This window comes from Musa acuminata, chromosome BXJ2-6 (assembly GCF_036884655.1).
Source record: "Musa acuminata AAA Group cultivar baxijiao chromosome BXJ2-6, Cavendish_Baxijiao_AAA, whole genome shotgun sequence".
Taxonomy (NCBI): Eukaryota; Viridiplantae; Streptophyta; class Magnoliopsida; order Zingiberales; family Musaceae; genus Musa; species Musa acuminata.
The window spans coordinates 842,679-858,175 of NC_088343.1; the positions used below are offsets into that span (position 1 = coordinate 842,679).

Sequence of the window (15,497 nt, forward strand, 5' to 3'; positions counted from 1 at the left end):
ATATATTTACCCTTATAAATTTTGGTCTTACAGATTTTTTAACATTATTAATATAACATTCAGAGAAAAAAAAATAAGTCAATTGTGTGACTAACTATAGTCAACGTTAGTTAATTTAAGTTAAAAGAATAGATACTAAGGTACATAACATATTCCTAATATTTTTTTATACTCTTATAATTCTTAGAAAATTAAATGTCATTTGATTTGTAATCCATAAAATTATATCAATGCCTATAACAAGTTATCAGCTATGCATAGACTACAAATTTTAGAGGAACAAGGATGTTCAACCCTCGGCATGTGAACAAAGGATCTAAAGCAAGACATCATGATGATAATAACGAAGATCGTACAACAAAAGCTTCAGAAGAAAGTAACAAGCAAGAAGGGTAACAATACATCATGATGATAATAACGAAGATCGTACAACAAAAGCTTTAGAAGAAAGTAACAAGCAAGAAGGGTAACAATAGCAAAATTAACAATGACGACGAAGTATAAGAAGGATAGAGGACAATCTTGTGGGAAGCTAAAACTCTGTTGCTTAATCCTAATTATAAATGGGAAGATTCACCCTTCTTTTGATTACATCTTGTAGCATCACTTGGCATCATTAGACTCCACTTGGGGGAGATAACTGTCACAGAGGTGAAATGGCTTCAGAAGCAGTAGCACGAGTAGCGATAATAGAGAGAGAGAGAGAGAGAGAGAGAGAGAACAATCAAGTCCAAAGACATAACTCTATGCTTAACACTGGTTATAAATGGAGATATCCTTCCTTCCTTCTGTTTTCATTGCTCCTCTTGGCAACATTAAACCCTACCTGGAAGATGCAATTGTCATATAGGATGAAAAGGTATCAGGTGTATGAAACATCACAACACATGGTGAGGATTTAAACCCTACTTGGCTACAAAACAAAGAAATACCTAAATGAACATGACTCAATAGGACCGGACATGATGGCACTACTAATTCCTTGCTTCTATCTGTATTTGAACAACAAGCAAGATGCACCAATTTTTCGAAGAAAAAATCGCTTATAGCACATTGCATATTAATCTTCGACAAGATAGATGTATTACCAACTTTGATGATTTGGATTGTCCTTCGAGAGTACAGGAAATCAAAGTCCAGGAGATAATAAATCAGTAATCTAATGCATGCTTCAGTCTCTGTCTAGACTAAGATTACGATGCATCGGATTCATTGGCACAAAGTCCTACTTCTTGATTCTTTTATCATTTGCATGATCAAGAACAAAGCCTCTTCTTCAGAAATTGCCATTTGTGCAAGTGCACTGACATTTCCCAATCCACTAATATATTTTATTTTTTGTTCTTCTCCATCACTGAAGAGATGAAAAATCGAAGAATACATGAAGCAATCAAGGACATGATAGTTCCATTTCAGTGCTTTTTACTGGCAAGGCTTCTTAGAAGAACTGACAGTAAGACTTTGCGAGTAAAATAACAGCATAGGAAAAGGTATAGTAGCATTACACATACGAATGTTACGGAACTATTTGTTCCTTTTCCTTGATGATCTAATTAGAATTTTGAATCTTCAAATAGCAGATATCATGACATAAACTAAATTATACTAGACTATAACTATGTCCAACCAGAAATGGGACACACACTCGAAACTTATTGCAAGTCAGTCATCTAGATCATGACACAAGAATTAGCTACATTGGTAAGATTCTCAACAATCTTAACAAATATATATATATACACACACACACACACTCAATTAGCACCACTATGGATTACACTGGAGAAAAACACTTACAGTACTTCCTCATGTTTGATGCTTAGAAGGCGAGAAAATGTTGAGCTGTCAAAAAGGTTACCCTCTAGCAAAAATATCAATCCTCAGATAGACGTCTACATGGCAACTGAAGTCCATGGTGCAACATCCCATACTCCATGAGACACAATTCTTGATATGCCCCACAACTGCAGTTCCTTGCTGGTTGCCCACTTAGATCGTCTGATATAAATTTTGATAGCTAGGCAAAATAAACAGAAGAGGTGGTGTTAGAAACTCCAATGCTAGAATTATTTAGACAAGGTACAGTTTTACAATGTGTCCAAGCATGGAGTTGTACCATTCAATGAAGAAATAAATTGTTGTTTCAGCTGCATTTTGAGATGAACACTAATATAAGACCAATTTCCACATATGCATGGAAGCTAGCTTGTCGGATTGAGCTCAAGAAGATTCACAATCTAGAAATACACTCATTTCATTCTTTTATAAATGAAGAAGACAAGTTCAGAATCACATTCCAAGACACAGTTTCAGTTCCACACAGTCTGTCACTTCGCATGGAATCATGGCCCATTCTTATAAGCTCTACAACTTTAGGACGATTCTTATAAACCCCTTGAATTTTTCATGATATCATTGATTTCCCAGATGAACAAAAAGATTTTCTTTGATACCAAAAGAAGGACTTTGAATGACAAACTGATGCAACCATTTTAGTGTGACTATTCCATAATCTTAGTTTCATTTTGCCACATATAAAATATGGACTGACCGGTAACAATTGTGTATCATAAATGGTTTCTCACCTGGATAGCCACCCAGCTGGTTGATGCTTGTTGCATTAAAAAAAAGCACAATCAAAGTACTCTAACACCAAGGTATGCCCTGGCAGCTCAAATCATCAATGCTCTTTGCCTTAACCAACCAATCATCTTGTTGTAAGACTAACCAGAAAAGAAGGCAACAAATTAATCAGTCCTGCATTTGATGCATGTCAACACCTTATTCTGAAATCTACAGCAGCTCTGCTAAATGTAAATCCAACTCAAGCCTGGAAGTTCGTTGAAATTTCTCTCTTATCATCGCTCTAATTCTTGCAATGTTATCATTGTAAGAAGCATACAGTTTCCCTAGTTCTTGGTTCCACCTTCAACAGTTCTCTGCAATCTCAGTATTGGCACAAGTCCTCCAAGCTGCAAGCAATGCCCACTAGCGCTCCTGGATGAGGCCACACTAGAATACTCTGAACCATCTTATGTGCTTCTCTATGCCTCCCAGCACATCCATGCAGAAAAGGAATCACAGAATTCCAACCCTTTGTGTGACAAGCTTTGAATGGCTTCAGGCACTCTGCGTGCTGACAAACATGATACAGACTGGCTTGATCACCTCCCAGTGCATTGTGTCAAATATGTGGAGCTCTGAATTATCTTATGTGCTTCCTTAAGCCACCTTGCCCATCCAAGCATGTCCGTGATGCAAGAAATGCGGTCGGCTCTCTGCTCCATGCCATAGCTGCAAACAATGCTTTCCCAGAACTCCTGACAAATGTGATGCAATCTGGCATCATCATCTCCCTTCGCAGTATGTCAAAGATGTCGAGCGCCATCATTTTGAGTCCACGGAATCTCTTCGAATGTGCACAAAGCTTTCTCGATGTTGCCTCACTTGGCATGCATGTCCACAAGTGCATCGTGCTCGTTCCTCTCGTTCTTCTTGCTATTGACATACGATCCAACTCAGATCAGCAGCTCCACAATTCGCAGCTGAACCGAGGCGGAGATGATGCAGACCACAGTGGCTGCGTCTGGCTCTATCTTCTGCCATTTCAACTCGCGCAAGCGCCTCTTTAGTCATCCCTCGTTAACTTTAGTGGTCAACAAAACCAGGTTCTTCTCAGGCAGTCTGTCGAACAGTTACCTAGCAGAAACGACGGCACCGGCCTTGCAGTACACGACTACCATATGCGTCCACGAAACGGCATTCTGGTCGACGACGGCCCTGGCGAAGGAAAGGCTACCGGCAGGGCATAGCGTCGAAGAGCTGGTGGGTGACCGCTAGGCGCCGAGGAGAGCATAGAAGAAGACGAGGTCCTTCAAGAGGGTACCAAATGCCAATGAAGTTGGCGCGCGAGAGGGGGAAACTATAGCCCTCGCCGAACACGTCGACGACGGGAAGGACGGCAAGGCGGCCGGAGCGGAGGGCGGGCGCGGGTAAAGCGGGAGAAAGCAAGGGTGGCCAGTGCGTAAGAGGGTGGCCGATGCGTAATTTCCTCGAACCGATAAGAACGAGGTAGGATGTTCCTGCAGCTTATGATAAGAAAAACAAAAGTAAAATCAAATCTGTTAGATAAAACAACTTATGAATCTAGAAACACTAAAGGTCCACCGACAACACGCTGTTAGGATCGCACTCGAGCTCAATGTACCCTTCACGATAACATGTGGCTTATTCCCCTCTTTATATATGCCTAACGAGGACCCATTCGGTGCTCGAATAGTTCTGCCATCATTCCTTTTCGAGCCGTAGCGGAAGAAAAGGGCGTCACTGCTTTCCTCGTCTCCTCCCTCCTCTCTTCGATTGATCTCGAGCCTTCTCGGTCTTGGTTTATGAGGCAATCTTCTCGATCCAGGCTTTATTTTCTTTTACCCTTATGTATTTTTTGCTGCTTAGGGTTTGCTTCTGATTCTCGAACCTATTTGGGGATTTCTGATGGAAATCCGAATTCTTGATGATGATGTGGTAGATCGCCTGTTTTGGTTCTTGATTCGTTAGATCTGCCATGGTTTGGCCGGAGATCTGACTTTTGGGGCTTGTTCTGTCGGTGAACGATCCGATCTTGATCTTGCAGTCCATATATTGAATCCAAGATGTTTTCTCTTAGAGGTGGCCTTATCGTTTTCTCTCATCTTGGTTGTTTTACAAGCGTCAGATGTAGAACACTATCCGTTTCTCCTTTTTCATTGTTGTCTTTTGCTAATGCATCTGATCGGATTCTTGCTATTGAATTAGCATTTTTTGTGGGAGATCTATGGTAAAAAAGAGTTATTTTTGTTTTAAACCGAGATCAGATAATCTTTTGTTCTTGATAACGTTTTATATGCAATGTCTAATTTGTCTCTTTTTGGATTATTACGCAGCTCGAAGGAGAAACCCACTCTAGGGTACGTTGATCTGCTTCCTTTCGTTTGATACATTTTATTTCGTTTTTCTAGGGCATGTTGCATGGATTAATTATACAGAATGGAAGTATGGTTTTATTTTGTTGTATTTCGATTATAAAAAATTTTGATGTCTGAATAATTATGGGTGTGCTGCTCTTGGGAATGATTAGCTGCAGCACTAGGCCCTAAAGGCTTGATCTGGGAAAATTCAGATAGGTAGAAATTGAATATATGTATTTTTTGGAAGGCTTGTTATGAAGGGGGTTAGAAGGTATGTTCTTTGCAAGAAATAAATTGTATCCAAAATTCAATCCAATATTTATAAATTTACTATGATACCCCTAGTTACAGATTGGTAAACTTTCTAATTAAATTTGTGCTCTTTGTTACGTGAAAGGTCTTGCTTCTTGTTGTTAACCAATTTGGTCGTTTGTTTGACACTTCGTGCTTATGAAGCTGAGCCGTGACTTGGTGTGATACTCCTGAGTGTTTCTTAACTGTCTTCTAAGTGGCTTCCCTGTCAATATCAAGTTAGGTCAACATAGTTAGATGATAATACAGCAACAGAAATTTGTATGGTCCCATAAGTTGGAGAAAAGTGCTACTGTCCAACGCACATCAAGCTGCTATGCACTTAAAAAAATTCATTGTACTATCTTCATTGACCATTGGTACTTTTAATATATAGGATAAATTGGATTGTTTGCAATTCCTTTTGATGTGTGTGGCTCTGAATTTGAATGGTTATTATTTTACTTCATTCTTATAATGGTTATCAGACATTGTAAAAGTTTTTGTGTCTATGATGATGTTTTTATTGAGGAATGCTGAGGTACATTAATGATAATATTTCCAATGCAGTGGCACGCGGATAAAGACCCGCAAACGGAATATAACTGCTCCTTTGGACCCTGCAGCTTTTGCAGATGCAGTGGTCCAGATATATCTGGAGAATGCTGGTGATTTGGTATGTTTATCATGAAAATTTAGGTGCAGATAGCAAGTTAACTTTTTTTTTTTCAAGTTATACTATGAGAACTTCAAATTGTTCATGGTATGATGACTAAGGGCATGCATGTTAGACAAAGTACTTGATCACATACAGAGTGATATTTGTGATCAAAATGAAATCAGTTGCCAGATGACTACTGTGTTGAGACTCTTCTGCCTTTGCCTTTGACTTTGCTTCCCTTCTAATTTTCTTAGGAAAATTCATTTAGTCATAAATGATGGCTTTAGGAAATTCTATATTATAGCAGGTCTAATAGATGTGTTTGTTCCTGCATTTATTAAACGTTGGTAAAAGGCTAGGGAAAATCCCTTTAATCTGTTGGCAAATAATTTGATTGCTTTAGGAAATTCTATATTAAGCCATCCTCTAATTAATTAAGAATTTGAATGCTTTAGGAAATTCTATATTATAGCAGGCCTAATAGATGTGTTTGTTCCTGCATTTATTGAACATTGGTAAAAGGTTAGGGAAAATACCTTTAATCTGTTGGCAAAGAATTTGATTGCTTTAGGAAATTCTATATTTAGGAAATCCTCTAATTAACAATTTAGAGGATTAAGTCATAAATGGTGGCTTTAGGAAATTCTATATATAGCAGGCCTAATAGATGTGTTTGTTCCTGCATTTATTGAGCCATTGGTAAAAGATTAGGGAAAATCCCTTTAATCTGTTGGCAAAGAATTTGATTGTTTATAGCTCATGCTCTTAATATTTTTGTTTTGGGTGGATTTTGTGTGTTCGAGTGGTAGATTTTCTTAGCAAGGAACTCCTTTTCGCCAGACCAATACATACCTATCAGCATTGGTCCGGCCATGAATCGGCATGTGTATCTGACCCGAACCCCCATTTTAGGCACTCCGGTTTGTATGATACAAAAAACTATAACTCTAATAATGAGTTGTGAGTCCTTGATTCCGACTGTCTATCACACTTAGCACTCCACCAGCGTCGGAGCGGAGCGCTACACCCTACCTATTTGCTGCCCACTGTGTGCCATTGATCGGGTATGCTCCTCTCCTCTTCTTCCTCTCTTTCTCTTCCTTCTCCATCGCCTCTTCTTGCTTTTTCCTCCGTTCTTCCTTCTCTTCCTCCACCTGTACATTTTTGTGTATCATGTGGACACCAGTACCAGTCAGTACATACTGGACTAACCAGGAACCAGTATAGTACCATGGTATGAGATTGAAATCCTTTCTTCTTTGTTATTCATCTAGGTTGTATACTCAGGAATTGGGAATTGAGAATTTCCTTGCACTACTAATGCTAATGAACATTGCCAGTCAACTTAGATAAATAATTTTTAATCTGAAATTTCTCTTATACTTTTCTTGCAAGAACTTGATTTCTGTTTGTACATTTTTCATCTGATAGGAACTTGTTGCAAAGAACGTCGAGTCTTCGGATCTTAACTTCTCAAGATACGGTGACACCTTCTTTGAGGTACATGATAATTTCCTTGTGATTTTGAACAATCAATGTGTTCTGTGTTCTATGCTGATATTTTGTTTTTCTTTCTTCCTGGTTCTGTTCTCCCGGTGTTTTATATGTATATGGATTATGGATTATCTCTGAATATTTTTTTCTGGAGATCCTTTATACATCATTGATGTCTCTGGGAGCACCAAATACCATTTATTTTGGTTTGGTTGTTTCCTATCAAGAACATGTTTCAGTTTGGTTTTTTTTCTATCTTTTTTTGTACCTATTAAATACTACGTTATTCTGGAGGAGTTGGTAAATTTTCTTGGAAGTTAGAACTTGACTGTTGGTATCGTGATTATTTACTTTTCGTTTGAGATTGCTTGGTAATCAAAATAATCTACTAAGAAGTTTAGCATTGAATCAATAATAATAACTCTAGTTATTTACTTTGGTTATTTTCAGATGTGGAATTTTTTTGCTTTATGTTTAAACATTAAGAGAGTGCAATCGGTGCCAGAGATTTTTAATTTATCCATCTGTAATACAACCACATCAAGTGAATTTTGATTCTTTTCTTTCCTCTTTTTTCAATTGGTTTCTGAAAATATGAAGGTGACAAACAAAGTAACAATTTGGTTAAAAAATTGCATCTAACATTTGATCCAAGACTGATCTTGGTCTGGATACAGTGAAGTTTGATCCGAGTCCTTTTCTTTGTAACAAAGCTAGAATCTTATGAGGCTATTTCTCTATCCTGTTCGACTAGAATTGGATGAATGATGCTTCGCAACTTTGGGTTCCTTAGTTCTTTCCATTCAACTCTTTGAACTTACATGTTTGCAATGTTAATTACCACAGTCTTGTGAAAAAAATGACTGTTTATTTCTACCTATAACTGCAATAGGTGTATGGAAATTTACCTGAGTTGCTGATTACTATTGCTGTATCGGATATTGTTTGATCCAATTATAATTGCCATAATGTGGCATAGCATAAGGATATCAGTTATTTTCTTATCGACAAGATCATAAACTTGTAAGTTGATGCCATTTTGCCAAGTATATAACACTGTTTTTAAAGATAATATAGAGTTATACTTTTGCTTGGTTGAATAACCATACTTAGTTGTTCTCATATGGCAGGATGTTAGATTGCTTTCAAGTAGTTATTAGTATTATTGTGTTTTTTTACTATTTTTTACAAGTTCTCACATATTTTTTGAATGCTTATGAATATTTACATGTGTTGTTGAGTTCATAACAAATCCATGCACACTTGATACCATCTGTTGTCGATTGTAGGTTGTCTTCACTGGTGGGCGTACACAACCTGGTACAATAAAACCCGATGAAGGAGAGAGGCATCCTTATTCAGTTCTAGATTGCCAGCCTATACGTGAAGCTATCTTACCTTCTGTACTCTACATACAGAAGATCTTGCGGCGTAAACCCTTTTTGATTAAGAACCTTGAAAATGTTATGCGAAAGTTCCTTCAGTCCTTGGAGCTCTTTGAGGAGAATGAAAGAAAGAAGCTTGCTATATTCACAGCCCTTACATTCTCTCAGAAACTATCAGGGCTTCCGCCTGAGACCGTCTTTCAGTCATTACTTAAGGACAATCTTGTGGCTAAAGGGATAGTTCTTCCATTTATTACTGAGTTCTTCAAGGAATACTTGGTCGATAACAGTTTAGATGATCTTATATCACTTCTGAAGAGAGGTAAAATGGAGGACAATCTCCTTGATTTTTTCCCTTCGGCAAGACGCTCTGCTGAATGTTTCTCTGAGCATTTCAAGTGAGTACATCTTCTGAATTATTATGAAGTTTATTATACCCCTAGTCCATCTGCAAACTAATCGCTTACCCATTTCTTCATTTGGTGATTTTCCAGCAAAGAAGGATTGGTAGCTCTTGTCGAGTACCATGAAAAGAAAATATTTGAGGTGAAGCTGAAGGTAATGAAATCAGCTCTGACGACTCAGATTGCAGAAGAAACTGATGTATCTGAAGTTATAGAGACTGCAAAGCAACGAGTGAAAGATGCTAACTTGCCTGATGTTGAAGTTGTGCGCATTCTCTGGGATGTGCTAATGGATGCTGTTCAGTGGTCTGGTAAAAACCAGCAGCAGAATGCAAATTCTGCACTTCGCCAGGTAAGTAATTCTTTTTAATTTAGTTCTATGTTTAGATAGAAGATCTTTGACATCTATATTGATTAGTGACATTTATATGTTCTCTTACAATAATTTCAGATTCTTCTGTTATTTCAGTTTCTTTTTTACTTTACTTTTCAAGAGAAACATGAGTCATAGTTGTAAACTTCACTAGATGCCTTTTCATGTATGTGCGACTCCTGTCTACCACAACTTTACAAGCTGCTCTATTTTAGTTAGTAGATACATCAGGGTTAGCATTTTGTGAATTAAAGTTCATGGGATGTGATAGGCAGAGCAACTTGTCTTGAAAAAGAAGTGAGCATGAAAACTGATGACCTTTGGAACTTGTAAAGTCATTTTATCTAAGATTAGTAATATGATTATCAATTTAGGTGCAACTGATTACACAAAACTGAGGTGTGATTGTTCAAACATGCATTCTGATTTGATGTAACACGGCTTTGGTCTCAACTTTAGTCTAAGACAACATACTAATGTGAAAAATAACTTGATCAATATGATGAGAATGGAAGGGCAAGAAGGAGAGAGGGATAGAATTATACTAGAACCTAGAGGAAACACTTGTTACAAAGAGATAAGACAACAAGACCAAAAAGCCTCTTGACAGAAAATTTCATGAGATCATTTTTATTGTCATTCTCATTTCACTGCATACTTGTTTTATTTATTAAACAAAGGATAAGATGAGAATTCTATATTATCATCTAAAACTACTTACTAATCTAGATTATCTTGAAGATAAGATCTTGTTCATTTTAACGTTGTTTCCAAGAGAACAAACAAATTATAAATCCTAAGATGATGATATGATAAGACATTCTAACCAATTCAATATCTAACTAATACAAAAAAGAAAACTTGAAAGTCTAACCAAACTAAATTGAGTTAAAAGCATGAATCCTTTATAGGATGCATTTATTTGCTTTCTGCTGTATAGAGCTCATCCTCAAAATCCATGGTGGAGTTGCACTAGATTTGATATTAAAATTTCATTGGAATTCCTAATCAGGATGACTCTGGTTTTGAATTTCTCCCGCTGTTGCAATCACTTGAATCATAGAATTTCTGTTGTCTGAGTGAAGATTATAAGAATAAGGCTATAAGCTGGATGAAAATTTTAAGTGACTTTCAAAATTGAAATATTCTTCAATATTTTCTTTCCAAAGGTTTTTCATAAGTGCTGTCTAAATGATAAGACATCCTTTCCAAACCCAATATCTGATCAGTTCAAAAAAATCTTGAAATCAAATCTGGTCTATTTTTTGGGAATGTGTTAGATATCCGAGAATGTCAATGGTTATCGGAAGAATAGGGAAAACAGAATGATTTTCTTTGAACATACAAAAGGAATGGCACTCTTCCATTGACTAGATGATGTGGTATTTATGTAGTGTTATTCTGTGCTTCAGATAACTGTCACCCATTGCATCCAAGTATGGACTGGCAATTATTGCATATTTTCCTTCTATATGGTGTTTACATTAGATGGAAGGATGTGCTATTTCTATGTTTCCGTAGCTGAAATGCTCTGGTATCACAGTACATTGTGTCTAGACTCCAAGTGCTTTAATTTGGACATGTATGTGCTTAATATTGCAAAGACACGAAGTTCAACCATATCAATTGTTCAGTAATATGTCTGTTCGCTTTGGCAATTTTAATGATGCTATGCCATCAAAGTAGCAAAAAACATCCTGATTTTTGGAACCAAGATGTGTCTCATGTACAGAGGTTCAATTTCTCTAAAGATTAAATAATTGATGCATGAGGAGTTTAACTTGTGTTGGGAATTTTTTGAAAAAAGTGTTCTAGGCAGCAGAACTAGGATGCAGAGGTTAACTTTGAAAAATGGATTTTCCAGTTCAATCTTGATTGGCTGTTCCTTTTAAGTTGACTTCTAAGCGCATGCTTATTATTTCATGCATGTGCCCCTAATCTCAGTTCTATTCAATTTAGGTTGCCAGAATTACCTAATTATGAGGATCTTTTAGCCATAGGGGACTGAATATCAATGTTTCTTGCAGATACATTTTGAGCAACTGTTGTTTGTTGCTTATATGGGGTGCCTGTCTTTTGTCTTGATGCTTCAACTATTTGGTAAAAATGTGCATGTTTTCTCTTTTGTTCTTCTAGTTAAGCATCCTTAGCCATCGTCTTGCACATCATATAAGTGTAGAATATTTGGTTCTATCAATGCTGTACTTGGAAGTTGGCTTCCTGTGCATTTGCTTTCATGAGTTTCATAGTATAGATTTCAGTGTATTTTTTTTCATGTATTCTGTACAGCATGTTAATTGATTATTTTTTATGTATGTTATGCAAGTGTACACGTAGGGTATGAAATCCCTTGATAATGACATTCTTTGTGGAGGTGACTTCACCTTTTCCTGTTAAAAAATAAATTGAGTATAAAAGGAATGGAGAAAATACTCTTTATTTTTCATGCTATTTTTTTTTATTTATTTGGATCAAGGACTTTGCTATGTCTGCAGGTGAAAGCTTGGGCAGGGCTTCTGAATGCTTTTTGTACTAGTGGGAAACTGGAACTAGAACTGATTTACAAAGTCCAGATCCAGTGCTATGAGGATGCCAAACTTATGAAATTGTTTCCAGAAATTATAAGGTCTCTTTATGAGCAAGATGTTCTTGCTGAGGATACAATTCTTCTTTGGTTCCGCAAAGGTGCAAACCCAAAGGGCAGGTGCGTAAGCCTCCTTTTTCCCTCTTATCTATTTGGATGGAATGATGCTTTCTAAAGTTCGTAGGATGTAGACAGTTATTGATGCCAGTATCCAGATGTAATGGATACCGATGCTTGTTAGGTACTTGGTGTCAAAAATTTAGGGAATACTTCTCAAGTAATTTATGGGTGGCTTTTTTATTGACTAGATCTATTAGCACGGAATGGGGTGATTGATTCTAGAATTATTAATTTAATGTTGTCGTTATGGAGCATGTGACTACTGTCACAAGATCATCAACAGTATTGTTGGGTACTAGACCTTTGATGGTGGTTTATTTTGACCCTTGATGTTTTGGGTACTAGAACCGTGTCGGTCTCCAAAACACTGATTTGTCAGTACACTGACATGTGCCACATTTTTCTTTTCTTTTCTTGAGATTCAAGTATACGCGAGGCATATGCTGCTGCCCATTCTGCTGACTTGAAAAGCCATTGATCTTTATGCATCAGTCTGGACTGCACTCAGAACCATGATTTTGGCATGTTATATGCACTAATTCACGAGTAGTACACCAGAATTCTCATCTTTTAACTGTGTTTACTTCAATTTCTGATTCTGTTCTCAAGATCATTCAATAAGCATCTGATGTTTGCAGGCAAACTTTTGTGAAAGCCCTGGAGCCATTTGTGAACTGGCTCGAGGAAGCCGAAGAGGAAGACTGAAGGAGCTGAAGCTGCATCGAGTGTGTTGTTTGAAATGAACTAGTAGTATAGTATGGCAATACAGTCTAATGATGATCTATATCTCCATGTTATAAATAAAACCTAAACTACTGCATGGAGTCATCGATGTCGAAGTCTACGAAAACCCAGACTTTTGGTAATTGTGTCTGATGCTTTTCCTGGTGAGATGTGCAAACACAACCTGTTTCTTGGTATCTGGCGAATGATCAGCTGAAGCTATTTCCAGATGAATGTGGATTATGCAGAACAAAATGTGGTCTTTACAGATCATAATTGAGGTGTGGGTGTGCAAACAGCTGGTGAGATGCTTGTTCTATATATCATATCGAGTGGCTTGCTTTAGCTAAAAAAACCTGCATGGATGCCTATTTTTTACTTTAGCTAATTTTTTTAAAGATTTGTTCTGATGGTAATTATATTAATTTGAATTAACTAGTAGTAGTCAATCATGATTAGAAGTGAGTGAGTTATGTTAGGGCGAATGTTCTATATAGTGTCGCTATGACATGCAGAAACTAAGATTTAGAATGGAAGGTAGATAAAATTTTTGTATATATTTCAAGTCCACGAAGAAAATTTTTATTTAATGTTTAAGAAACATCTGTCCTTTAAAATATTTGTTTGGATATTTAAAGCGGCTAATGGTGTCCTTATCTTTTATGAAGGCAGGTCATATCTCACTCTTGCTGTCATCATTTTCTAGTTGCTTGATAGTGAATTCAGGTGATATCTTTAAAGAAGTGTTAGGAAGAGGTTTTGAATTTTAAATATTTTTTGTAATTTTAATCCTCTTAGAAGTAGATTAGATGTATATTTAGATCAATGTCTAAATCGATAACTATCTTGTGTCTCTGGGTATTGACTTATGGTAGTGGATGTTCTTAATTTTCTGGGTAAGAAAATTATGTTATATCACATAGGATGAACTTTTGAAGGGTGAGCGGATTCATAGTTATATATAAACAAATGATATTAAAGCAATCATTTTGTTGCCCATTGATATTAATTTTTGAGATTGAGGAGACCTACGGATCACGTGAGATGAGTAAAACTAATGGTGCACGATACTATGAATTAAGATTTATTTACTCTTATATAAAGATATCGCTTTTTTAGTTAGTTATCTCAATAACGCAGTAAATATCCATTGATCAAGCCAAAATAATTGGAGCTTTAAGGTTTCGATGTTATATATCAAAATTTGATGATGATGAACAATTCTTGGTCGATGAAAATGAATAGTAATACATGAATCGCCATTATTTATTTTTCAGTGATAATGACGACTTAAATATGCGATGTTGAGGATTTCAATATCTTTATTGACGATTGATGATCATATTCACATTTCATTATCTTTGTTGATGATGATGATGATGATGTGGCATAAATGGCATCACGAAATCATTATATTTTACTATCTTTATTGATGATAATGATGATGTCTCAGAATTGTTGAACCGAGGAGTAATTATTAGATATTAAGTTATAAAAATTATTACATAAAATTATCATGTACTCGAAGAAACAAAAGAAGAATTCTGAGTTATTCTGTAATAAATGGTAATGGAATCACATTCTGTAATAAAGGGTGTCACCATTGACTAACAACCAGTGGGAGATGCGACTCTAACAAAACTAGCGTTTTTAGTGCCAAATTAATATGATAAAATTTTAATTTTTTTATTAAGACATCAATGTTAGTTGATGTATTATTGCATAAATGATGAGTTCTATAGTCAACTTCATGTGAGTATTATGTCTATTAGATTTTTGTAATTAAAAAAATATACTTTTTTAATTAAAAAAATTAAATCCTCAATTTAGTTTGAGTATGAGAGTACACTAGCATCACTAATGTGTATGTCCTTAGATTTATATAATGATAATCGGATTGTGATGAGATAATGAGAATGAGACAGATTCGTCGTAGACCCTAAATCATAGGTTATTCAAAAATGGCATCGATATAACTAGACAGACTAGTACGTTCGTCCATATGATGGAAGCGACTGATCTCATAATCGCTCATATGGGATACTAGAGGTACAGCAGGTGTTCATTGAAAAATGAGTTTATTGATTTATCTGCTTATGAAATATTAGATGGTTAATGATACCTGACGTCAAATAACGATTCCGTAGCCTCAGTTGCGTGTCTGGTCTTTAGACTTGAGACACCAAGGACGCCTTATATGAGTAATTCATTCCTTGATGTCGAACTTATATATTTAAAAGTTTTAGATCAGATATAATTGGTTATTGGGAATGTCAATAACCATACGACAATTGAATTTTAATAGAGGATCATTCACTCTCGATATTACGAGAGGAATATCTCGTGTGTGCTTGCTCAAATAAAATCCTTAACCAGGATCATTCGAATTGAGAGTTCTCCAAGAAAATCCGACTAGAGCGAGACTCAGATATGATTCTGTATGAGCCTGATATTACAATGTCCAATATATGATCTATAGGATATAAGATAGATGGGAGACCATAAATACATAATAATTA

The 15,497-nt window shown here is 36.2% G+C and overlaps 1 protein-coding gene and 1 long non-coding RNA gene across 2 annotated transcripts; one reads left to right on the forward strand and one right to left on the reverse strand.

Moving 5' to 3' along the window:
* Positions 1-342: 342 nt before the first annotated feature.
* On the reverse strand, positions 343-4,046 carry LOC135614095 (uncharacterized). The gene is made up of 3 exons (XR_010487434.1): positions 2,586-4,046; positions 1,798-2,017; positions 343-826 (listed from the first exon to the last, which is right to left on the reverse strand). It is a non-coding gene; the product is annotated as an uncharacterized LOC135614095 (long non-coding RNA).
* A 195-nt stretch (positions 4,047-4,241) lies between these two features.
* LOC135614096 (uncharacterized) lies at positions 4,242-12,962 on the forward strand. The gene is made up of 8 exons (XM_065111119.1): positions 4,242-4,393; positions 4,920-4,943; positions 5,805-5,910; positions 7,327-7,395; positions 8,679-9,172; positions 9,269-9,530; positions 12,047-12,255; positions 12,894-12,962. Exons 1-8 carry the CDS (start codon positions 4,389-4,391, stop codon positions 12,958-12,960), a joined length of 1,236 nt encoding a protein of 411 aa, XP_064967191.1. The 5' UTR covers positions 4,242-4,388; the 3' UTR covers positions 12,961-12,962.
* The last annotated feature ends 2,535 nt before the right edge of the window (positions 12,963-15,497 follow it).

Bases quoted from the DNA above. Each gene is read 5' to 3' on its own strand.
- LOC135614096 (XM_065111119.1), top strand. The intron at 4,944-5,804 runs GTACGTTGATCT...TTTCCAATGCAG, and splicing joins AAGGAGAAACCCACTCTAGG to TGGCACGCGGATAAAGACCC. The intron at 12,256-12,893 runs GTGCGTAAGCCT...TGATGTTTGCAG, and splicing joins GGTGCAAACCCAAAGGGCAG to GCAAACTTTTGTGAAAGCCC.